The sequence below is a fragment of the Sardina pilchardus genome, chromosome 7 (assembly GCF_963854185.1).
Source record: "Sardina pilchardus chromosome 7, fSarPil1.1, whole genome shotgun sequence".
Lineage (NCBI taxonomy): Eukaryota > Metazoa > Chordata > Actinopteri > Clupeiformes > Clupeidae > Sardina > Sardina pilchardus.
The window spans coordinates 29,371,156-29,395,687 of NC_085000.1; the positions used below are offsets into that span (position 1 = coordinate 29,371,156).

The 24,532-nt window shown below is 49.3% G+C and overlaps 1 protein-coding gene across 8 annotated transcripts in view; it reads right to left on the bottom strand.

Annotated features, from left to right (window-relative positions):
* Positions 1-1,855: 1,855 nt before the first annotated feature.
* casz1 (castor zinc finger 1) overlaps positions 1,856-24,532 on the bottom strand; it is a 95,823-nt gene continuing 73,146 nt past the window's right edge. For 3 of the 8 annotated variants that reach the window (XM_062541706.1, XM_062541703.1, XM_062541702.1), the window contains 13 exons: positions 22,429-22,601; positions 20,871-21,844; positions 16,115-16,271; positions 15,455-15,518; positions 14,276-14,433; positions 13,880-14,002; positions 13,359-13,679; positions 13,033-13,231; positions 11,815-11,986; positions 9,493-9,641; positions 8,940-9,174; positions 7,310-7,687; positions 1,856-6,325 (listed from right to left, as the gene is read on the bottom strand). In XM_062541706.1, coding sequence (XP_062397690.1) covers positions 4,923-6,325; positions 7,310-7,687; positions 8,940-9,174; positions 9,493-9,641; positions 11,815-11,986; positions 13,033-13,231; positions 13,359-13,679; positions 13,880-14,002; positions 14,276-14,433; positions 15,455-15,518; positions 16,115-16,271; positions 20,871-21,844; positions 22,429-22,601 — 4,506 coding nt within the window. In that variant the 3' untranslated portion in view covers positions 1,856-4,922. The remainder of the gene's footprint in view (positions 6,326-7,309; positions 7,688-8,939; positions 9,175-9,492; positions 9,642-11,814; positions 11,987-13,032; positions 13,232-13,358; positions 13,680-13,879; positions 14,003-14,275; positions 14,434-15,454; positions 15,519-16,114; positions 16,272-20,870; positions 21,845-22,428; positions 22,602-24,532) is intronic. The other 5 variants (XM_062541710.1, XM_062541707.1, XM_062541704.1 and 2 more) reach the window with 4 other exon arrangements.

The following is a 24,532-nucleotide window of genomic DNA, read 5'->3' on the forward strand; positions in this document are numbered from 1 at the left end:
GACTGCTGCCATCCCTCTCGCAACCTGTTCCTGGCACATCAACCTGCCGCACGTCAGGACAGGGCCGGATCCCGCCCGCTCATCCCCCCCCCCCACCAACACCACCACCACCAACACCACCAACACCACCCTGCACACAGCCTTGGGAGATCAGGGGCCTTGTTTCATTATTCTGAGTTTTTTTTTTATTTATTTTTTTTAAACACAACCCTCAACCAACAGAGATTTCCTGCCACAACACAACGTAGAGGAACAAACCCTCTTTTTGTTCGTGCAAGACTTTGGAAAAGGGATTTAATGGCTGAGATCAAGTAAGGAAGTGAGGTTGAGAAACTGGCTTGTGGCCTAGTTGCTTTTTTTTTTTTTTAGCCCCCCCCCCCCAACCCGCTCATGTTTTATTGAGTGGAAAACAAGTCATGCAGGGGAAACAAGTAAATAAAACAGGGAGAGACTGGATAAAACTGCACTTCATCCATCTGGCCGCATTCATCATGTGCAGGAACAGGTGCACGGTGGCAGCGTGTTAGCAAATGTGTTGTAAGCAATCACAAGGTCCTCACTTGCTTGTCCTAGTCATGTGCAAAATGGCAGAGCAGGAATGGCCAAACAACTTGTCTGAAAGTTTTTGCTCTTGATTCAAGCATCAGGAAAGGATTTAACACATAACACACATCCCACAATAACTGATACATAAACAGTCAATATAAAAAAAGGCTCCACGTGCCATTTTGCAGTGTTCTTATTTGATTCATTTCATAGCGAGCAGATAATCGGCTGTCTTGTCTTGTTGTCCTCCTCTTTGTCATCTCCTCATCGTTAATTAAAATGGTCAGATGATCAGGGCCTTTCAGCAGCAGCCTAAGCAGGATTTGGAGGTCGCTTCCGTCTGGTTTTTGTGTAATATAATTTTCATGTTTTTATTTATTTATTTTTTATTTATTTCTGCTTTTTTTTCCCCTTGGTGAGATTATATACAGGATGCCAGCTGGCAGACAGATGGTGATGCCTTCACCCGTTTTTTCCCTCCTTTCTTTTTTTTCTTTAAAGGAACATCACAAGGAAGAGGGGGATGAGGAGGAGGAGGAGGGAGAACAGCTGTAGGCAGAGGGCTACTCTGGCCATTGTGCGGTTTCTCAGTAGCTGGCTGGGCTGTGGGGGTGAGTGAGCAAGAGGCAAGGATAAAATCCAGCCATCCCTCTCCAGATAAACAGATTAAAAACCTGCACTAGAAATGATCTCCCCCCACTCCTGACCGATTGCCCCGTAGATAGGGGGAAAAGGCTAAGAGAGAATGGGGAAAAAAATATGTAACCCTAGACGATACTCTTGAGAGGTACTGTATCTCAGTTACTCAATAGGCCATAATTGCCCTGGATAGACAACACAAAAACACATGGAAAAGGCTCAAGCCAACAAAGAAAGCCAAGGCTCTGTCATAAGTTAGTCACTGTAATGAATAGGGCGAAATGAGGTAAAAGGGACTACTGTGCTGTATGGGGACGCACTGGTGAAAAATGTCCACTTTAACAGCTGCTCTTGGCTACAGTAGCAACAGAAGTCTGTTGTGCTTCTTGGTGCCACTTCAGTGCGGAGGGGACTGTTCTCCCTCTCTTTCCATTCTGTCACCCAGGGGGACGCCTGGCGAGTGTCACCCAGCCTCCCTGCCTATAGCAGCAGCGAGGACGCTACCTGCTCTGACCCCTGGTTGAGACTTAAGACAGGGTGCATCCTCTAGGCCCTTGTGTTTTTATACACAAACTGCATGTAATGGCCCAGGTTTATACCAGGGCAAAAGTACACTGCCAGTGGTAACCGCTAAACATTCATGACAACATGGGTTGTTATAATAATTAGATTTTCTTTATTTTTTGACTTTTTACAAATCCTGCTATTTTACACACATAAATTGTATTCAAGTGCACAACGTATCTCCCAGCCAAATAGCCATTTCAACAGTTTTTTTTGTTTGAATCTGAAAAACAAAACAAACAAAAAAAGATGCTCTGCCTTGCACTCAAGGACAGAGCAAAAAGAACGCCTCGAAAGGAGTCATGCCAGAGAAAAATGTCAACAAATAATCCAATTAAATAAATTTGAAAAAAATAAACACACACAAAACAATGACAAATGAAAGCAAATAAAAGATGGTGTTAAAGCAACCAGAAACACCCATCAGTGATTCCATATCACTATGGTGTAGGTGACATTAAATTGGTTTGAGGAAACGATGAAAAACAGTTAAAGTATGAAGTGACTCTCGTTGCTGCTTCAGTGCTTTCTGGTCAGAGGGCTCTATTTTTGGGAGTATTGATACAAAAAGAGTTCACACACACACAAGCAAACTATACTGGTACTTTTTCCATTTTTGACTTTTTATTTCTTTATTTCTCCTTTTTATTATTTTATTTTTAAAGGAAGCTTTTCATCAAAGAGCGTTTTGTTCATATATAGTTTTTTTTACAGAAGAAAATACTATACAACCTTTTCCCCCTCTTGAAACAGTATCTTGAAGATATTCATCTACACATGTAATTACCTCTATTCCAATAATTTTTTTCAAAGTCATTTTTAAGAAATAATTAATCATAATTTCCTTGCCACAATTTGTATTTATTTATTTATTTTTCCCTTTTTTTCTTCTTCTTCTTCTTCTTCTTCTTCATCTTATACAGTCATTCATTTTAAACTGAGGCTGGGCTACAAACATTTTTGTTGTAATTTGGTTCAATCTGAGCACTGTAATCATTTTCTCTGTCTAGAATTCATTTCAATCACAGCTCTCATTAGTGTTCCTCGTTAGGGCAAGCAGGTCCTGGCATGCCTTTTCCCATATTGAATTCATCCAATCACGGAAGCAAATAAAATCAGTCCTTATTTTTTTTTCTTTAAATAAAACACAGAACAGGAGATCTTTGTCACACTAACAACTATTTGTGCATCAACGCAAAGTGAGCTAAAACAACATCATAAAGCAAAAACTTCCCTGTTAAAAGATATATGCCATATTTTTTCTCATGAAGTAAAAATGAACCTAAAAAGTGCAAAAACACCCTAATTGTTTTTTTTTTTACCATTGCAAGGTCACATAAATATTAAATAAAACCATTATAATTGGAGCTTAACCACAGCCATGGTAAGGAGAAAACAACAACAAATGTCATCAACACATTGTTTTCTGTCTGTACATTTCAAACACATTGCCCAGCGCAGGAGAGTGTCCTTTAGCATGTCTCCCTGGACGTGCTGTCTCTCGATAAGTTAGTCAGTTGGGGCCGCAGGAGAACATAGTCCCGTGGCGAAGCCTCGTCCACTTGGAAGTAACCACATGAGGCCTCTGAAAAAAGGAAGCTTCAAGAACTCCACCATGTCCTCTTGTTTGCTTAATTTTTTTCCCCTCTCGTGCTACAAAATCTCTTTTTTTTCAAATAAAATAAAAAAAGGAACAAGAAAAGAAACAATACCTGCTACGTTTTGTCTCTCATCTCTCATCTTTAACTCCCTCTACATTCAGACCTCAAAGGTCCTCCATGTGGATGGCTACTTCAGTCCACACGGATCCTGAAAACCATCAGGCCTCCAGTAACCCCCTCTTTAACAATGACTGGGCAGGTAGCACCGACGTATTCTCTTTCTCTCTCTCCATCTCCCTCACATCCCCTGCTAGCTAACCCCCATCTCTGCACACCCATCAAATCAGCAAGGTAAAACTGCAGCATCAACTGGTCATGCATGTGCAACTGGAAAATGCTGCCAAAAACAAAAGAAAATAAAGCAAATAATGCGAATGGTAACAAAACATTATTTCTTTTCTGAATATGCGTTTTGTTTAGCTTTTCTCATCTATAAAAGTGCACTAACCATATGCAATGCCAACAGGGTCCACAACACAACAAGAAAATATCTTAAAAAACACACAAACAAAACAAACGAAATAATAACAGAATCTGAATGAACAAAAACAAAAATCTGAATGTTGAAAAAATGAGCTTTTGGTGTCTGTCTTTTTTTTGTGTGTACAACCATAATGTGCTTGGGCAGCTGCATACACCGCGATTTGGGCTTTGAGGTCTGAGTTCCCTGGCCGCAGTTACTGGTCTCTGTTTGGACTGAAGGTGACCGAGGAGTCAACTGTCCACATGGAATGGAACCTACAGCATAACAACTGACCATTATGAGTGTGAGTGAATGAACCAGGAACAAACAAACAAATAAAGAAACGCACAAAAAAAATGTCACCCTGCAGAAAGGATCAACGGAGAGATGTAGGAGCCAGAAGCGCACATGCAGGCCCCTGCAACTTCACTGATAAATAAGTCATCATAGAATAACAACAACAAGAGTTGAAATCAGTTATTTTGAGCACATTCTCTTGAATTCATTTTCCGTCAGTGTACAGTATTTTGTACGCTTTTCCCTTTTTTATTAGGTATAAGGGTTCTGCAGTTCATGTGATGACTGCTTCACAAAAAATTGTATATCAATGTCCACACACAACTACAGTATATAGATATATTTATATATATATAGTTAGATTTTGTTTTTGTTAGTTTTTTTTTCCTCATTTTTTTCCACACACAAAAAAGTAAAAAACAAAACGGAAAAAAAAGAAATAAATTAGTCAAACATGCACGCACACAAAAAAGACCGATGTGTAGGAAATGGTTTACACTGCCAGCCATGTGTAAAAGAGGGCCTCATCTGCCTGGTTCTGTGTTCATTTCTTAATGCATAATTAAATTAATAATATTGGTCATCTTGTAAACATCATAATAAATCATTTTTGGGCCTTCACGTTTTTTTGTGTAGTTGTTTTCTTGTCATCTGCAATGTTGCTAACCATGATAAATGAGGCCACTTTCATTCTTGTTTCTCGTTTGTTCATAGTTAGTCGTCGCGGCGGCGCTTCCCCTTCCAGTGCTGGCTCACGGGTCGGCCTCGTCCTTGTCCTGCGGCGAGCTCTCGGCGTGATTGGTGGACGCCTCGAACGTCTCGCCGTTGTCCTTCTCGTTGCCGTCGGGGTCGGGCATGGAGTCTTCGTAGGAGTCGGTGTTCAAGTCGTCCTCTGGCTCCTCCTCCTCCTCTTCCTCGTCCTCCTCTTCCTCGGCCATGGGCTCTTCCTCGGGGGACATGTCGTCCTCGTTCTCGCCGGACGTGCCGGTGGCGTCGTCTTGGCCCCGGGCGACCGCGGAGGCGGCGGCGGCGGCGCTGGCGAGACCCAGAGGCCCTGCGCTGGACACAGGCGTGCTGCAGGACCCGGGCGCCATGCCCATGCCCAGGCCCACGTCATGGTGGCCCATCTTCTTGCTGAGGTCCAGCGAGTCGTTGAGGCCGAGGCCGGCGGCGTTCTTCAGGAAGAACAGCGAGCTGCTGGCGTCGGTGCCCAGGTTGAGCGAGCCGTCCAGGCTGATTCCCTGTCCGCCGCTGCTGTGGTGGTGGTGGTGGTGGTGGTGGTGCTGCTGCTCGTACTCGCTGGCCGCTGCTGCCGAGGGCAGATAGATGCCGCCCCCGGGGCCGTGGTGGCCCAGCCCGGGCACCCCTGGAGACATGGAGTGCATGCCGACGGGCACCTGGGCCACCAGCCCTCCCATCCCTCCTCCTCCGCCACCACCAGCTCCTCCGGCCTGGTGTCCGGCCTGGTCGCGGCTGGGCGAGGAGGAGGAGGTGGCGGCGGAGGCGGGCATCTCGCCGCGCTCCTGCTTCTCGTGCTTGCGCTTGTGCGAGTCCATCTGCGACATGCCTACCACCGTGTGCTTGCACTCGGGGTACGTGCAGTGGAAGTGCGAGCACTTGAGCTTGTACTTGCAGTCGGCCACCGCGCAGTCCACGCTGGAGCTGAACTGGCAGAAGCCGGCGGCGCTGATGACGTCCTGCTTGCCGTGGTGCTTGCGGTGCGCCGTCACCTTGGTGCTGTCGGTGCAGCGGAAGCCGCAGCGCAGGCAGTGGAAGTGCGTGCTGTTGCCCGAGAACTGGCAGTCGGCGAAGTGGCAGCTGAGCGAGGACTTGAAGCGCTTGAAGTCGTCCAGCACCAGGTTGTCCACGCGGTCGTGGTGCTGCGCGTGCTTGTACATGTGCGTGCGGCCGCAGAACTTGTAGCCGCAGTTCTCGCGCGTGCAGTGGTAGTGCGTGACCTTGAGCGAGAACTGGCAGCCGGCGTCCTTGCAGTCCTCGTAGAGGTCGTAGCGCCGGAAGCCCTCCAGCATCATGCCCTCGTCCAGCATCTTGCGCGAGGAGGCCGTCTTGCGGCGCTTGCCGTAGGGCGACATGTCCTCGATGATCCAGAAGCGCTTCTTGGCGCCCGTCGCCGTGGGGATGGAGATGGTGTTGCCTGGAGAGGTGGGAGAGAGACAGAGACACATGATGACCCCACCGTCAGTCAACCCAAGCAGGCCACAAGTAAGAGCACCACACACCCAAATGACATCTCTAAGGCACAGACCCCCCCCCACCCACACTCTCCCACTGATTAACCTAGTTAATCCAGATCCTTACTTAGCTCTGTTTGTGACACAAGCCTTTTAATATTTTTTTATAACATGGTGACACAATGACACAGGAGCGAAACCTTCCAATGAATATTAGTCACTGGTAATAATAATGATAATAAGAGCGTGACATTTTAACGGGTGTCTAGCAGCTTACACAACAGAAGCCTGGAGTAGCCCTGGAACCCGAGGCACCTCTAAACCCCGGTGCTTTATGGGAAGGGCACGCTTCGGCGAGCAGCCTGAGGTCAGTGCTAATGATGTGATCCTTGTTCTGGCCCGGCGAGAATCCGAGGCCTCGATAAAACTTTAGCATGATTAAAATAGGGGCCCCTCTTAAAGCAGCCGGCTAATGGAGGCTAACCCAAGGGCCGGGGCCCTAATGGCAGGTGTGTGATATACTGCCTCATCACCGCAGTGCTGTAACTACCTTCCATTACTAACTGGGTCTAATGGCATTTGCTTAATGGAAGGTAAGGTGTCACCTCACCTAGAGGGAAGGAAAATACGAGCTAAACAAACAGACAAATTGCCTTCACGTGCACATGTCTACACCCCCCCCCCTCCCAGCCACACACACACACACACACACACACACACAGCCCCTTTATAAGAATCCCTTCAACAGAAATAAAAGTGTTTATGAATGTGGCAGCTCATGTGTTGCGTCAAATAAAACATATTTTGTTGTCGTTGTAAAAGATGAAGAAGTACAATGACTCTGAATGTGTGACGCTACGCTAGAACATGGCTGATGATGTAGACAGTCTAAGGTCTGACACAGTGACTGCTGCGGTGTTTGGGGGGTCAGTTTTTTTCATAAGTACCTGCAGCGTCCTGCACTATAGGGACGTCATTTTTAACCGGAGACGGAGTGGCAATGATGGGGCTGAAAGCTGGCGTGTTGGTTGGCATGACAACGCTCCGAGTGGCTCCGAGAGAGGCGCTGAGCAGAGAGTAGGACAGACAGGATGGAGACAGCAGGTATGGGAGAGAGGGGAGGGGCGGCCGCAGCAGGGCCGGAGGGTAGGACGAGAGCGCCGGGGACTGGAGCGGCGCCTGAGCCGACGCCTGAGAGGGCGGTGGAGGAGGTGGCGGAGGAAGAGGAAGTGGAGGAGGTGGAGGTGGCTGGGGGGCGTGTGGGGGAGCGGGAGTGTCGGCTGGGCCGGCGGAGGCAGGAGGTGCACCACCCTGGCAGCCTGGTCCTACAGCAGACAGGTTTGTCCAGGAGGTGGAGGAGGAGGAGGAGGAGGAGGAAGAGGAGGAGGAAGAGGAGGACGAGGAGGAGGAAGGGACACACACACAGACACAAAGACAGACAGGTGCACAGTGGACACACACACACACACACAGACACGCACCCGGGAATGGGAGGTAAAGAAGGGGAGGGAAAGATAAAATAATGAAATAAAGCGAGCCAGATGACAACAGAACCCAAGCAACAGCCAAAAGCAACAATGGTGAGAATGGAAGAACAACATTTTTGAAACAAAAAACGATGAGAGTGTAGAAAAAAAAAAAAAAAAATCATTCAGTGAAAGAAAAGACTACTCGCTTTGCTAGAAATGTTCTTTTCATAAAGCAGAATCAAAGCCCTGAGTTTAACCACATCAATCTCAATTTACCAGAAGAGAAAAGGAAAGAAAGGAAGAAGAGAGAGACAGAGAGACAGAGAAATGCATCAGATCTGTTTTTCTTTTTTCTTTTTTTTTTCGCTCATTGTCAGCCTGCACTGCCTCCTCTCTGAAGTTGCCAAGGGGATGACATTAATGTGCGAGAGGAGGTGGAGGGAACCATATAATAAATTTACTGCCCCATAATTTGATAAATGCCATTACTGTGGAAAACATTTGGCGGGTCTGATGTTTCATGGACAAGTGGTTACTTTTATGAGACTCTCGACTACAAGGGAATGAATGCGAAGTGGGTAGGGGGGTAACACACACAAAAGACGTGCCTTCTCCCTGAACACTTAGCGTGAGTGGACGCCGGTGTAACACAATAGTGACTTAAGAATATCTTGACGATCTAAGCGTGAGGGTCAGCAAATACTCCTGAGTGTTTGTCCATAATGGCCGTGGTCGTGGAAACCCGATGCTGCTTTCTTACATTAGAGTGTGTGTACACTCAAGAAGAACGGTGAGAGGGTATACGTAAGTCCACTAAACAACATGACAAGTATATTTAGACAGCCTGTCATGTCGCGTCTTCGTCACGGGCCGCGGAAGAAAAGAGTCGGTGTTCGCGTGCTACGTTAATTACGCTGAGGGCTTCAATCTTTAGGAGTTTGCTTCATCTAGGAAGTCTCTCGTTCTCGGGCGGTTGGCAAAAGCGAGGGCGCTTGAGTCACGGCATGTGTCTGTGTGCCTGCTGACTGTCGGGAGGCCGCGCCGCGTTCGGCGGGGCTTTTTCGGCGCGGAGGACGGGCGGGCGGGCGGGCGGGCGAAATAAACCTACCTGCCGGCGAACTCTCGTTGCCCACGGGGGTGCTGGTGCAGCTGCGGTCCTGATTGGAGGACTCGGAGGAGAGCCCCAGCGGGCTTCCCGCCCCCATGTAGTCCATGTAGTCGTCGCCGTCGTCCATCATGCTGGAGAAGCCGGCGGTCAGGCCTGGCTGGCCGCCGCCCATGGCCCCCGCGGCCATGCTGGCCATCTGCTGGAGCTCCTCCGGACGCTGGGCAAGGGGCATCATCTACGGGGGGAGGGGGGGTGGGGGGAGGGGGGGTTGACGGGAGATGTCAGAGAGAGGCCTTCAGCCAAGTGTCGTCATGCACACTTAGACATAATCAGGGGGCACAGGGGCCTAAAGGTCCAGGAGCTCCAGGCTCCGCTGACCAAGCCACTCTGAGGCTTAATGCGCTCGGGATTATAAGACGCCGCATCAGGCGAAATAGGCAAAGCAGTTGTCTCTATGACGAAAGAAGGGTGAATCATGTTCTTTATCCGGGGCAAGCTGATGTGAATGGGGCCCTTTTAAAGATGGCTGGCATTGGGTGTCGGGATGGCTCACCTGGGAGGGAACCCGGTCAAAGTTCTTTCCCAGCATCCTTCTCATGTGCTTGCGCGCGTGCGAGGTCATCTGGTGCTTGAGCAGGAAAGAGAACTGGCAGCCCTCGCGGATGCAGTGGAAATGGCTGTTCACCTGGTTATACTTGCAGCCTGCGGCGGGAGGAAGGAAAACACACACACGCACGCACGCACACACACACGCATACACGCGCGCACACACACACACACACACAACCACAGACAGTCAGAGACGCTCGTCTTCAAAAGAGGACATAGTTTAGCACGCCTTCCCTACCGCAAAGACTTTGTTTGATGAGCCCAAAAAATGTAGTCGCAACAACCATGAGAGAGAGGTGAGCTGGCGGGGCTAGCTGGGTTTGTGAACCGGGCCGTAGGAGGAATATGGATGAGTCCGGTGTCACACTGTGCATGTGAAGGCTTTCGGAAGATTAGACCTGTGGTGCTCTTTTATTACACTGACATCTTTTATTCAATTTGGAATTTACATAAATAAATTCTCACATTCAGCCAGGCAATAATGCACAACCAGGCAAACCAAAGTAAACACACAATTATTTCTATATTAAATTCATTTTTCAAAAGCCATCTATTGTCGTCGTCGTCGTCGTCTGTTGTTTTCTGCTCTTTCTCCACCACCACTTTTCTTGTTTAATGCGAAGGCTGTACAGATTTTAATTGCTATATGTTTTCAAATTAAATGCCGGCTTTTGTGCCGGCTAATCAAATATGGTAGGAAGCTGGTAATAATTTTATTATGAATAATGCACACTAAAAATAATTGAAAGAGCAACATGTGGGGCAGGTGCTGGCTTGTCAGTTACCATGGCAGCCGCGGCGCTACACAATGCTTGTTGTCATTAAATTGCTTTGGTACACACTGACGTTGCACTTGACAGCATGCAAAGTTGGGTAAATAGCAGTAACTGGTGAAATATCAGGGGCCCGGTGTGTGTGTGTGTGTGCGAGGGACCGGATCTAGGAAACATCATCACCAGGGCTCTGTTTAATGTGGCTGCCATGGATACCGCTGTCGGAGTCCAGCTGAACCATCAATTCTTTATGACTCGAGTGCTTGCTTTTGTAATATACCCCCTCCCTCTCTCTTTCTCTCTTTCTCTCTCGCTCTCTCACTCCAAAGATATCACTGGCAGCACTGGGCAAAGCTTTCCAGTGCATACACACCTTTGGAGCTCTTCTACAGTTGCAGATGCATTTTGTTCTCACAAGGAAAGTTCAGAGGAAGTTCCTCTTTACCATCTTTATCCCTTATTCCTTTCTTCTCTTTATGAAAATGAGTGGGTGAAAAGAAAAAAAAACAAACAAAAAACCCTTCAGCTGAGATGTGTGATGCGGTTGCTGATGGAGACTGGGTAAAGAGCAGCCACACAAACACACTGCGTCAGACAGGCTGGGTAATTAACAAACCTGCGTAATTGCTCATTCCTGACAGGTTAAATATACCCAAGAAAACAACTTTGGTTTGATTGCCTGCTATAAATACAGAAGTATTAATGTATGACAAGAACCCGGGGCCCAGCGTTGGTTTTTTTTCTTGCTCTCCCAAGGGCACCACTTAATCTGCAGGAAATGCAATGGAGCTTCCCCGACAATTAGAAACTCGGAGGCCACAAACACCACGCGACGCGCAAACAGTAATCAGCGCAAACCTGGAATAACACTGTTGTCATTGTTTGATGCGATTGTGTCACTTTCGATGTTAAATACTAAAAGGGTGTGATGCCGGTGAACAGATGTCACCAACTAATGGGATACATGGGACCAAGAAAAAAAAAAAAAAAAAAAACTTGGCAAAAAGCTGCTAAGTGCATGTGGATGTATCTGTGTGTGTGTGTGTGTGTGTGTGTGTGTGTGTGTGTGTGTGTGTGTGTGTGTGTCAGTGTTTTTCTTTGCGCCGGGTGCGTTGGTCTGTGAGGGTGTGACAATTAACATCTCAGTGTGGGGGGGTGCGAGCGCTTGACGGGGCAGTTGGAGCGTGTGGAAAGAGTGCGCTCATTCCTTCCTTCCTTCCCTCCACTGCCCGCCGCAGCGCTCTTTTGCATCCCTCCCCCAGTTTCACAGCTCGTCGGCTTCCTCCGCCTCCCACGCCGGAATGGTGCGCGCCAGCCAGATCTCGTGCCCCTCATAGAGCTTTTCCAGTGTGCGGTCAGTTTTGCCGCCGCCGCGCGCACGAGGTGTGCGAGCGGCGCGCGACTGCCGTTTCTGGACTGGCCGCTTTTCAAATGAAACAGCTAGGAGTGAATGTGAGGAGGAGTGATGCATTGTGGGGGGTGTAGTTTCTCACCTAGCCTGCCACACTCTTCTCTCTTGGTGAAGTACTTGAAGCCGTTGGCCGCCCGCCGCTCGGCCTTCTCGTGCTTCTTGACGTGCCAGGGCAGCTTGGTGGTGATGTTGGTGACGAAGAAGCAGCCGGGGCGCAGACAGTGGTAGTGACCTCTCATGCGGAACTCGCAGTGCTGCGGAGAGAGACGAGGGAGTCAATGAGGCAGGACTTCACCAATGACAATAAGTGACTGAGGACTTCAACAATAACAGGCCACTGGAGTGTTTACATGAGTATCTACTCAGCTAAGTAGTCCATGCTACTGTGAGAGCCCTTTACATTCTAACCTCAGAAATGAACCGCTGGGGATTAAAAAAAAAACGATTTTTGACATGAATGCATTGCACTGTGCTAAGCAGTGAGATGCGCTTGCACTACTTTAGATGAAAGTAGGTTAAATTACCACGGGTCCGCTACAGAATAGTCTTATTTTCATTTAACGTTTTTTTTTTTTTTTTTTTTGTTTGACTTCGATGCACGAAATCCCCGACACTTTAGCCACAGCTCATTCAGCGCAGAGTTGAACGCTGGTGACTTCCTCTAAACTCATTTCTAGCTCGAACTCATTGGCGTGCATGCTTGCGTGTGCGTGTGTGTGTGTGTGTGTGTGTGTGTGTGTGTCTGTCTGTCTATGCGTGAGCGTTGCTCCTTCCTTGCTTCGTAACCTGCCTCTAAACTGCCATCTGTTAAGAGAGCCGCACAGGAGTGGGGCAAACAGGATGAGCTGCTCTCTTGAGTGGCAGGGGGGAGGCGGGGGATGTTTGGGAGAGAATCCTGGGAGATGCATACACTAGATGAACTCATTTCAAACATTTAGCTGCCAACGAGGCCACCGAGCAAAGAGGGGAGGAGATTAGGGAGAGTGTTTTTTCCCTACCCTCTTCGAGCCTAGACTGCTAGAGCCGTAGATTGGATAATCTGCCACTTTTGAGCCTGGTATTGCTTTTTATTATTTGCTTTTGAAGAGGCCAAAAGTTTCAGGAAAGCACCTCTGAAACCTTTTTAATTGCTTTGGCGCAAAAGAAATAAAATGTAATCAAACTGATTTGAACAATAATAATAAAAAAAAAATTTCAGTGCACTCAGGTCTACACTGGAAGCATGAGTTCTCTCTTGCGTCTTTTGTTAAATGGAGGATTAGGTTTTAGCCCCTAAACCCTCTTTTGGCCCTCAACCCACCTGATTTGGACAGAGACACTGCAGCGAGTAGTAGGAGAACTGATCGCGCACGTTGATCAGGTTGTTGTTGGGGTTGATGTGGTCCAAGCAGTGGGACTCTGCCTTCCCAGAGGTCTTGCACACATACTTGCAGTTCCCAAACAGACAGTGGAAGTGGAACTTGTTGGAGTACTTGCAGTCCGTCGCGAGGCAAGGGTCACTGAGATAAAGGGAGAACACGTTTTTTTAGTGGACGGGTCGGGCTCACTTCTCAGAAACAGTCAGCGCGGTACTGCAAGTAGAGTAATATACGATAACTCGCACGCCTCTCGACATTGGTCACTTACTTGTCCTGGAACTGCAGGAATCCAGGCTTGACCTGAGGCTTGGCGTTCTCCAGCGAGGTGGTGGCCAGGGGGGAGGAGGCGGGCAGGTTGGGCATGGAGGCGGGCAGCTGGGGGATGGAGCCCGTCAGGTGCTTCCAGGCCAGCAGGGAGGGCGCGGCCGCGCTGTACCCGCCCGAGGTGGCCAGGCTTGGGACGTCCATGGGGGGAGTGTTGGCCATGGAGATGGAGGTGGCCAGCTGGCTCTGATGCCCCTCCGAGGCTTCCTTCCCATCACTGTACGGGGACTCGGACTTCACCTTCAGGTTGGCTCTGAAGTGAAAGCTGAAAGAGGACATGAACACCACGTTCCTTTAGATAAAGCAGGTTCCTGAATTGGGAGCTCATGTGAATGGCCACAGTGTTAGTTCTACATTAAATCATGCTGCCGTTTAGTTGCAAGTACATGTTGTAGTTATAGTTAAAATTACAGCTGGAGTAAGAGTAAAGTTAGAAGTTGCTCTCGATGGGTCATGGGTACATACTTAGCGTGTTTAACAGCTCCGTCCACTGTGCTAAAGAGAGCTCCACAGTCTTCGACCAGGCAGTGGAAGTGAACTTTGTGTAAGAAGTCACACTGAGCTTCACAGAAATCATCGGTGTCAAACCTAAAAGATGTGAGAGAGAAGGCAAGCGAAAAAAAAACATGAGCTTATTTCCTTGTACTTGAATAATGAAATGTGTGGCTACTCTGTGGTTTTAACACCAGTGAGTTTATTCTTGCTAGCGAAAAAATGTATTGTTGCTGGGCTGTATTTTTGGAGGTTTGCTCTGCAGTGACCTGACTGTTTGGTGGCTTGCTCTGCACTTAGTGCTACTCTCGTTTGCTGCTTTATTTTTGTAAAGCTCTCTAGACCTGACCGGTCCGTGCAGTACTGTACCTGCGCAGGTAGGTCCTCCACAGCTCCACGGGCTTCTCTTGCATGGGTCGGCCCATCACGCGGCTCAGGTACTGGCCCACCTCCGAGGTGTCCGCCCCCTGGTTGTTCTCGAGCTCCGTCTTCAGGTTCAGGGCGCTGAAGAAGCCCGGGTTGACCATCTGCAGAGTGTCGGAAACAGAAGGGGGGGAACGGTTACCACTCCGCTGCATCTGCTACTGCAGCTACTGGCGTCACGCAGGAGACGCTTTAGCTAAACACAGGCCTGCTAAGTTTACAGCCTGTCTGCCCCCGGGGCTGATGCCAGACACACACGTCAAGCGTCCCTTGTACCCCCCCCCACCACCCCCCCCCCCCCTCCAGCCCTCCAGCCCTCCAGCCCAGACTTTGTTTTTTTCGTGTGATGTAGGCTAGTTGTTTCTCGGGGGGTAGCAAGTGACCCCGCCATTCTAAATTTCTAATAGACTGACACAGCCAGAGTGAGGTGCATAATCCTACACGCCAGAGTACTGTCAAGGCTAAGAACCATAGCTGTTTTGTGCTTCCTGAATGCGTATCCAACAAGAGCAGAGGACGGGGGGGTGGGGGGTGGGGAGTGGGGAGAGAAAAGTGAGTCGCCTGGAGGAAAAATGAATTCTGAGACGTCTTTAAATCATCAAGGTAATGGAAGCCAGCACCGCACATTTGTATTAGTCAGAGGGAGGGGGAGCGAAAAAGATGTATGATTAAAACAATGTCCATTTTAATCTGTACCAAAACACACAACATTTAAATATCCGTCCAGTAACGTTTACAGGCGGTAAAAAATGAGGGTGACGGTTGCTCTTTCCCTCCACCCACCTGACTTTTTAATCAAATAATTTACAAAGTCCATAAATAAAGACAGAGCGAACGGGGCCGAAGAAAGGGGAAGAAAGGAGGGAGAAAAAATGCCTGCCGAGTTCAAAACAGCTCATCAAAAAACAAACATCTCTATATATCTGGCGTGGCGTGCAGCTCCTGCTTCATTATATTAATTTGTGAGCGGCGGGCAAAAATTACAGGCGGGTGAAAAATGGCTGGAAAATTTAAATGATACAAACTCATCTTATTAGTGGTCGAAACATTAAAAAAACAAACATCCCCCAACGCGCCGTGCTAATTTGTCTGGGGATGAAAAGCGTGTTGATGGATGGATCTTACCTTATTCATAAGTGAGGATAAAAGAGATGTATTTGCCGGTGCAGGGTGTCCATTTGATTCATTACTAGAACAAGGAAAATGAACAATGTTTAGTCAAGATTTGCATGGGAATAGTAAATATTATTATTTATCACAGAGTGTGTGAATATGCAAGACAAGAGAACGGGAGCGATTGCTCTCTGAAAATGAGTTATATAACTCATGAAAATAAGCAAGGGCTGTTTTCATATAAAGGGTGGATATTGATTAAAACAAACAACCAAATAGACAATATATGCCCATGCTGCACATATTGAGGGAAAAAAATGCTGTGCTTATTTATTTATTTCTTTACTCTTCACATTTTATTATTCGGTGACGTTTTACATCAATTTTTAGGGGCAGGACGGCTTGGTGCTGATCTCCAGCACCTTGACCGTGCATGCACACCCGCCCTGGTCTAGGAGAGGGTTTCCAACACGAGCACTCACGCTAATTAACACTACAGGGCATTATACCCGCCGTAAATCAGGCCCAGACCCACTGGATAGACACACAAGGCCCATCATTAGGGCTCTCAGCAGTGGCACAGGGCATTGATCTTTCTGGCCTGGACATCCCCCAATCCCCCCCTGCCCCCCCCCCCCCCCCCCACACACACACACATTCACACACACTTACTGTGCAACCGGCCACGGGCCGTACCTGTGGTCTTTCTTACTCAGGTCCAGGCTGTGCTCCTGCACGGAGTCCTGGGAGGCCCCTGAGGCTCCGTCCACGGGCTCCTGCTTCACATGAACCAGATTGAACTGGTTGGCAGCGGCAGGCAGCCCATTCCCTAAGGAGAGAGAGCGAGCGAGAGAGAGAGAGAGAGGGGGATAGAGAGAAGAGAGGGAGAAAGAGAAGAAGGAGAGAGGGCAGAGACAACAAAGTTATTGTTGGTCAGCATTATTATGCTGTGACGAGATCCAATCTGACTTCTGTCCTGGCCGAAGGAGGACTCGGAGTGATAATTATGGCGGAATTATGTCAGGCCGTCAGGGCCTTTAGACGGTGATTGAGCGGCGGGTGGAATGGGGGAAAAAGACTCCTTTTTCAGCAGCACTTGTCACATCTCGTTTGCCGGCCTGCCTCTTAACTGGTCATTACCCAGGATGCTAATGCTGAGGGAAAGTGGCAGCTTCAGACTGGACACCCCACCCCCCCACTCTCCACACACACACACACACACACACACCACTTTCACCAGCCCCCTTTCTCCTTCCCATCACCCGCCACGTCCTTGTTGGCCTGACAACGGACGGCGCCCGGCGCCACTGAGCATGCCTAAGAGGAGCGTCTGCAGTGGCGGTCAGATTGGAGGTGACAGCCAATCAGATCAGTTCAAATAGCGTGACCTCTCGATCGGATTTTTCAAAATAGGTATTCAGTAGATGTGGTGAGTGAGGACAGGTGTGTGTGTGCGTGTGCGAATGAGTGAGTGTATGTGTGTGTGTGTGTGTGTGTGTGTGTGTGTGTGTGTGCGTGTGTGTGGAAGGAGGGAGGAGAGAAAAGATAAAGAAGGGGGTAAAAATGCTGACAGGAATGTGTTCCCTGGCTTTCTCCGCAATCCCCAAGTGATTGAAATATTAATTTGTCCTCAGGCTATGCCGAGGAAGCCCTGGCTTTTGGTAGTCAGTAAGTGGTGTTTTATTAAAAAAAGAGAGGGGAGGAATGCGAACGGGCGTCCCTGGCATAACCTCTTGGCGAGAGTGCTGAGTGCATCAGCCGTGATTGGTTTCATAGGGGGGCCGTGTTGTTTGTGAGATGGGTGGTGTGTGTGTGTGTGTGTGTGTGTGTGTGTGTGTGTGTGTGTGTGTGTGTGTGTGTGTGTGTGTGTGTCTGTGGAGGGGGTGGGGGGTTGATATGCTGAGGAGCAGTGACAGGCAAGGACACCGCAGAGTTCCTCTGGCCTTGGCCCTGTGGCTCTGAGGGCCGCTGCCTTTCTCCTGCGAGGGGGCGGCATGGAAGGAGCCTTTTCCGCTTGTTTGTACACACACACACACACACACGCTGCTGGTGAAGACTGGTTGACTCCTAAGTCTCATGTCTAAAGGCTTTGGATGTGAGTGTGTGTGTGTGTGTGTGTGTGTGTTTTTATCTGGGTTCAAAGGGGATGTGTCCGGGGTGTCACGGCTCGGAGCTGAAATTGGCCTGACAATGGCGGAGGGGTTTTGTCGGTGTCAGGCTGGCTGCTGGTCCCATTGTGTGTCTGCTGTGTAATCCTCATCTGATTAATGATTCACTCACTACCCCTCCTCTCCTCTCACCCCCCCCCCCCCCCCACCACCACCAACCCATCCCCAGCACCGGCCCCTGCTTAAGAATGAAGAAGGAGAAAAGATGAGGAATAAGAGGTAGACGAAGGAGAAGAAGAAGGTGAAAGAGAAGAAGAGAGACAGATTGAAAATGAAAAACGACAGCGGACACCCGTGCACCCTCCCTTTCACCACAACGCTGAAGGGAGGCAGAGAGAGAGAGAGAGAGAGAGAGAGAGAGAGAGAGAGAGAGACACAGAGAGAGAGAGAGAGAGAGAGAAAGACCAATTATCAGGGTAACCTCGCCAAAGCGTCACCCGATCCCTGGCGGGGCCTGGCCCCGGCGTTGTCACAGTTGGGATCAAATTGAGCCTGAGCCCTCTCCCTTGGCCCCGCGTCTCTGCACACACACACACACACACACACACGCACACACACACACACACACACACACACACGCGCACACGCGCGCGCAATGCCACAGCGGAGGCAGAGGCAGGTGAGGTGGCGTAGAGGCGGCAGTCACCGCGCAGAGGGAAAGTCATTAAAACATTTATCAGGGCTAATAATCTGCCCGCGCACAGTCCCTACTACAGCCATCTTACAGCTGGGGGGAGAAATTAAATAAATAAAGTCAAGTAAAAAAAAAAAAAAACGGGGGGATTAAAAAACGAAAGAGAGGGAAAGGGAGAGGGAGAGAGAGTGGGGAGGAGAAAAAAAAAAGAGTTTGATCTCAAAGCAACGTTTTCTGGAAATTATCCAAGAGTAACAGTGTAGCGTGTAATTACTCCCGCTAAGTTGCAACGCTTGTGAAAGATCATTTGTACTGTGGCGCCAATTAGTCAACCCTTCAGAAGCTAGAATCTTTAAAAAACACTCCAGGGGAAATTGGTGTGAAACTGATAAAACAGTGAATATTAAATAAAGAGTGAGGTGGTGAGGGAGAGAGGGGGGGGGGGGGGGGGAGATACCTCAGTGCACCGTGGCATCAATCAGCCGCTGCACATGACGGAGCTCATCTCAAGAAGAAAACGCAACAGTTCCAGATGATTATCGTGCTCGCTGGTGCCTAGCTCAGAAAAAAAAAGTCCGATCCCCCCTGCCCTCTTTCCTCCTGGGCCTTAGAAACTAGCCACGGCGTAGACACTCTCAGTTAAGTTCACTCGACTCTTGCACCTTCTCACCACTTCCTCTCTTGAAATTCACACTAATTCGTTCACACACGTTTTTCTCTGCAAATGCACCAAAACAAGAAATGAGTGCATGACGACCCCCGCCATTCTAACTAACCATGTATAAATGTGTGTGTGTGTGTGTGTGTGTGTGTGAGAGAGGGAAGGTGTGTGAATGGCAGAGGCAGGGGGGTTCTCAGAGGCCGGTAAATTAAACATGAGCGGGAGGGGCTCAGAGAGGAGCTGGGACAGAGCGCTCCGATCCCTCTCTCTCTCTCTGCTGGATCACTGCGACTGAGGGGAAGTCGCACCATCTGCGCTCCCTCTCCTCCCATCCACCTCCACTGCCTCCCACAAGGCCTCCTTCCCCACCCGCTAGGCGCCTCCTCCCCCCCTCCTCTCTCCTCTCCTCCCTCCCCAACCCCGGCCTCCTCCACAGCCCCGGCTCCATCTCCATCTCCCGCTCCCTAGTCCCTACCTGCTGGAGTGGGCTGTGGCTGGGTTGGGGCCCTGTGCCTCCCTCCCTCTGTCTCTCCGTCCCTCAGCAGCTGCCCTGCTCTCCCAGGGCCTGTCCTTCTCCAAAAATACCAGCGGGGTCCTAATCCCCCCTCCCTCTACCCCGCTGCAGACTCCTGCTTATCCCCGCTCAATCTGCAGCCCACCTGCTGCCGACTAAACCCACCCCTCCACACACACACACACACACCCTGGAAGATCTCATTACCAGCCCCCCCCCCCCCCCCCCCCCCCCGCCCCAAACACACACACACACACACACACACACACACAGACAGATCAGCTAAAACACTCTCACTCACGTCTTAATAAAAGCCGGTTTAGAACCTGTTCATTTCACAGGTGATGATTGAGTGTTTTATTCTCCTTCCTTCATGTTTTATGTTATCAAAGATAGAGATAGAGATCAACTCTTTGTATGTGTTTTGGGTGTAGCCTGTATAGCTCAAATAGGCTTTATTATAACTGACAGGAAGTGGAGAGTAAAGTAGTTGACGGATATCAACAGTGAACACCACTGTATGTATTTCTCCTATTCGCGATAGAAGCAGTGAAAAAGAGAGAGTGTGTGTCAGTACTAGAAATACTGTATGAGCAAAACAGAAAGTCACAGAAATACCCTTTTGACGTAAATCTCCGAGGTCATTACGCAGGTCTCGCAAGTCATTTCATGCTTTCCCCTTTATTTCTGTATTTTTTCTAATGCTTTGTTTGCTTACAGTCATCAATGCATGTAAGGTACAGTATAAGTATAGTTTCCTCATTCGATTCCTGGCAGTAACCCTATTCGGCCTCCATTTTGTGGCGTAAAGACCGCCATGACCACAAGATAAGAGGCTGCAGATGGAAAAACAAGCTTGCCGAGCCTCCACTGAATGCTATTAGATGGCTTTACAAACAGTGCTCTCATCGGCAATATTTTACTCATAAATGAATTTTGTCTATCAAGGAAATGGCAGGCGCAAAAAAAAAGAAAAAAAACAAGCCCCAGGTAACAGACCACGCCTTTGCTTAGTCTGGCCCAACAGTGTTTGTCTTGTGGATGCAGTTGACTACTTTGATGTGCTAGACCTGATACTGTGTGCAGATACTGTGTGAGCTCGACTGAGTGGAGAGGTATGGGGGGTTGGGGGGTGGGGAGGGGGGTTTGTGTGGGGGCAGGATGTGGTTTTGGTCACGCTCTGTGAAGGTCTGGCATACATCGGCCTCTTTGTTCAGGTCAATTTGCTGGGGCATTTGTGAATTTACATACAGCTGCTATCTCTCCCACCATCGCCCTCTATCTCTGTCTCCCTCTCATGTGGATGAATGAATGAGTGTTTTCCAACTGTTGCGTGAGGAAACACCCAATGTGATTATGGGTGTGCAGAATTCTGTGCTGTGTGCGTGTGTGTCCGTGTGTGTTCATGTGTGTGTGCTGTGTGGCGTGTCTGTGTGGTATCTCTTGCTCACCTGCGTCCAGGTTGCCTGCGGGCTTGAGGGCGGCCGCGGCCAGGCGGGCCATCATGGGCGAGATGAGGCCCTTGCTGGCCGAGATCTTCTCCATGATGGAGGCGGTGGTGTAGGAGGAGGTGGGGGTGGAGGCTCCGCACCCGCCGCTGCTCCCGTCCACCCCCATGTTGGCGACGCTCTGGGCCAGCGAGTCGCTGACCAGGCCGTGGGCGCCCGAGCTGGCGGCGGCGGCGGCGGCGGCGATGAGGCCCGAGGCGGCCGAGGGCGGCAGCTGCAGCGGCAGGCGCGGCATGAGCGGGAAGAAGGGGTTGGCGCCGGCCAGCGCCGGGTTGGACAGCGCCAGCGCCACCGGCATGTTGCTGGGCAGCGCCTGCGACAGCAGGCTGGACATGCGGCTGGCCGGCGGCAGCGAGGCGGTGGACTTGACCAGCCCGCCGGCCGACAGCACGCCCGAGAGGGCGCAGGAGAGCGCGCCCGACACCGCCGCCGCCGAGTTGCTGGTGGCCGGCGGCATCAGCGAGTGCCCGACGCCGAGGATGCCCGACGCCGACGAGCCCTGCTGCTGCTGCTGGGCGGTCGGCGAGGCGCTCAGGCTGGAGTTCTTGCTGCTGATGGCCGAGAAGTCCATGAGGTCGTCGTTGCTGGACTCCTCCTGCTCCTCCTTGGGCAGCAGGAAGGCGGACTGGCCGCCGGCGCCCAGGCCCAGCATGCCGCCCGAGCGGATGTGGCGGCGCTCGTGCTTGCGCTTGTGCGAGGTCATCTGGCTGGTGGAGGTGAAGGTGAAGCCGCAGCCCGAGCGGATGCAGTGGAAGTGGTTGGTGGCCTTGCTGTAGACGCAGCCCTCGTACTTGCACTCCTCGTACTTGTAGAACTTCTTGAAGCCGTCCTTGGCGTAGGCGTCGTCCTTGATGTGATAGCTCTTGTGCTTCTCGATGTCACACTTGTTCTTGAAGGTGAAGGTGCAGCCGGGGCGCCTGGCGAAAATAAAAAAGGGGAGGGGACGGGATAATGATTGGTTGCGGTCGGGGTGCGACGGATACTTTTTAAAATTCCTATTGGTGTGCGGTGAATCTCGAGAGGTTATACAATCACACCAGCGAGTCCTTGTTTAAAGAGTGAGGCTGAGCAAAGTCAGTGGACACTGACTGTTGAAAACCAACAGTTTATTTTGAAAGGACCGCAGAGGTCTTGTTGGGTTTACAAAAATATCAAAAACAATCCCCTAAGCCAAACATTTGGGTTTGATTTCCCACATCTTTGAAAACCTCACAGTCTCACACAAGCAAGAGGCCCTATGCACCACATAATATGGTCTGGCTTCCTGCTGGTGATTTCTTCTCACAGCATATGGTATAATACATTCAAGTTATTTGTGTCAGTTGGCTATACTATTTATAAATATATAATATATACAGTATGTATGATATAAAATGTTTCTCTCTCTCTTTCTCTCTCTCTCTCTCTCTCTCTCTCTCTCTCTCTCTCTCTCCCCCCCTCTCTCTCTCTCTCTCTCCCTCTCTCTCTCTCTCTCTTTGTGTGCAATGTGTGCAAAGCTTACCTGCAGTGGAAATGAGTGGTCTTCTGGCCATAAAACTGACAGGACACTGTCCCACAGTCCTCTGTGGCACGGAACCTTTGGAAGCCATCGTTGATCAGCTGTGCGTTCTTCTTGTGGAAGTTCTCGTGGGTCATCACGTCAGAGGTGCTGGTGTAGACCTTGTTGCAGCCCACCTACAAGCACAAGACAAAGGACAATGGGTTTGTGTGGTTGCATGACTCAGCCGTCTAAGCCAACTTCCAAGCATCTTTGACATCACAGAATTATTTTTTTATGTTTGTTTGTTTGTTTGTTTGTCTGAATGTCAGGTATTTCCATGACACAGCTCAAGGAGTGTGTGTGTCGGTGTGTCGGTGTGTATGTGTGTGTGTGTCGGTGTGTTCTGTACAGGAAGCTGAAGGAGACTGCAGACTGCAAGGGCTTGTCAACAACATCACAGTAATGACACAAAAATAGCTCTGTGTAGCAAGATGACGACTCAGGTGACCTATAAAAGGATGAACATGAAACTCAAAATGTCTGTTTTAGGGGCAATGAGGTTAAGAAGGTGGTTCGCTAAAGAAAAAAGATCTACAGGCCACACAATACACATTGCACCTTTTTCTTTCCAGGCAAAGTTATACAAGCAGTGAGTAAATAAAAGTTGAAAAAGTTCCCCATTTCAACTAAAACATTTTGCCATATTTATCCAGTCAAGTGTATCCACTGTAAAGTGTCATAAACTCTGCCTAAACTTGCCGACAAGATACAAATCAGTGGTGAGCCAGAGGGCTGGAAGAGTGACTGTCACTTTCTCTTGTTGAGAGTCTTCCGTGAGCCTGCAGGCCTGACACAGAGCTCTCAGCCTCGAAGGGCAGAAGGCAGAGAGAGAGAGAGAGAGAAAAAAGAAAGCGCACAAAATGTTTGAATTAAAACTGGCAATTGTATATAACCCCTGGCATTTTTCAACTGTGCGAACATGGCAACTTGGCCATATTGAGTCAAACGATGAAAAAAATGCCACCCGCCACCGGTGTGTGCGTGTGTGTTTTTTTTTCCTTTTTTCTTTCATAGTAAATCACGGAAGAGGGGATGCCAACATCTGTTGGATCTCAGTGCCGTTAAAACAAGGGCTGAAACGTCTCATAACAATTATGCTGTTGAGGGGGGGTTGCGGGGGTGGTTGGAGGGGGGGGGGGGGTTAAAAAAGAATATATCTTAAGCCATCTGCGGCAGCAGCTTTCGCACACCGGTGAGAAAGCACTCGGCGCGATGACACCTTGAAAATAAGCAGATGTGAAAGAATTAAACAAATCTGGTGGGGGAAATAATCTTCAACTCGCTGCTTGGTACTAAAAGATGAAAAATGTTAAGTTTATATAAACAACTAACTGAATTTTATCCATGCCAATTAAGGAGAGAGAGAGAGAGAGAGATCGCGCATGAGAGGGAGCGGGAGGGAGGGAGGGAGGGAGGGAGGGAAGAAGAGGGGACAAGAGAAGAGAGAGCAGGGCACTGCTTTCTGTCCGTCCTTTTAATTTTTGCTTTTATTTACGTTATGACACGTTTTGTCAAACGAATGAAAACTGCTCTTAAATGGCAATTTAGGCGTAATGGAAAAAGTGGAAGAAGCGTATTTTCCTTTTATAGGCGCAGGGCCCCGGCGGGGGGAGTGTGTGTGTGTGTGTGTGTGTGTCTCGGAGGCTGAGTGCTCTGCTGTGCCTGGCGGCTGGCATCAGGCGCTCATGTGCCCCCCCTGTTCCCTCTCTCACACACTCTTACCCAAGGGCTGCTATGCCTCAAGTGCAGCACACACTGATTCTGCTGTCAAACATCTCCCCCAAGGTCTTTAGACCGCTTTGCTTTTTGGACTTTTCTTTTTGTCGAAGATCTTATGGGTCTTCTAGTCTTTTATGGAGATGTCGCATGATCTTACGGATGCTTTGTTATACGTCTTACTGTAGATGTGACGTCTAGATACACCTTCGTAGGTGCCTTGCGCTACAGGATCTCACCATACAGTAAGCCCTGTCGTGGTGAAGATCAAAAGATTGGATGCGTAAAGGCATTAAACGCTGAGTGCTCCTCTGCACCTGCTTCAGCTGCCTTTGAAGCGCACGCATCA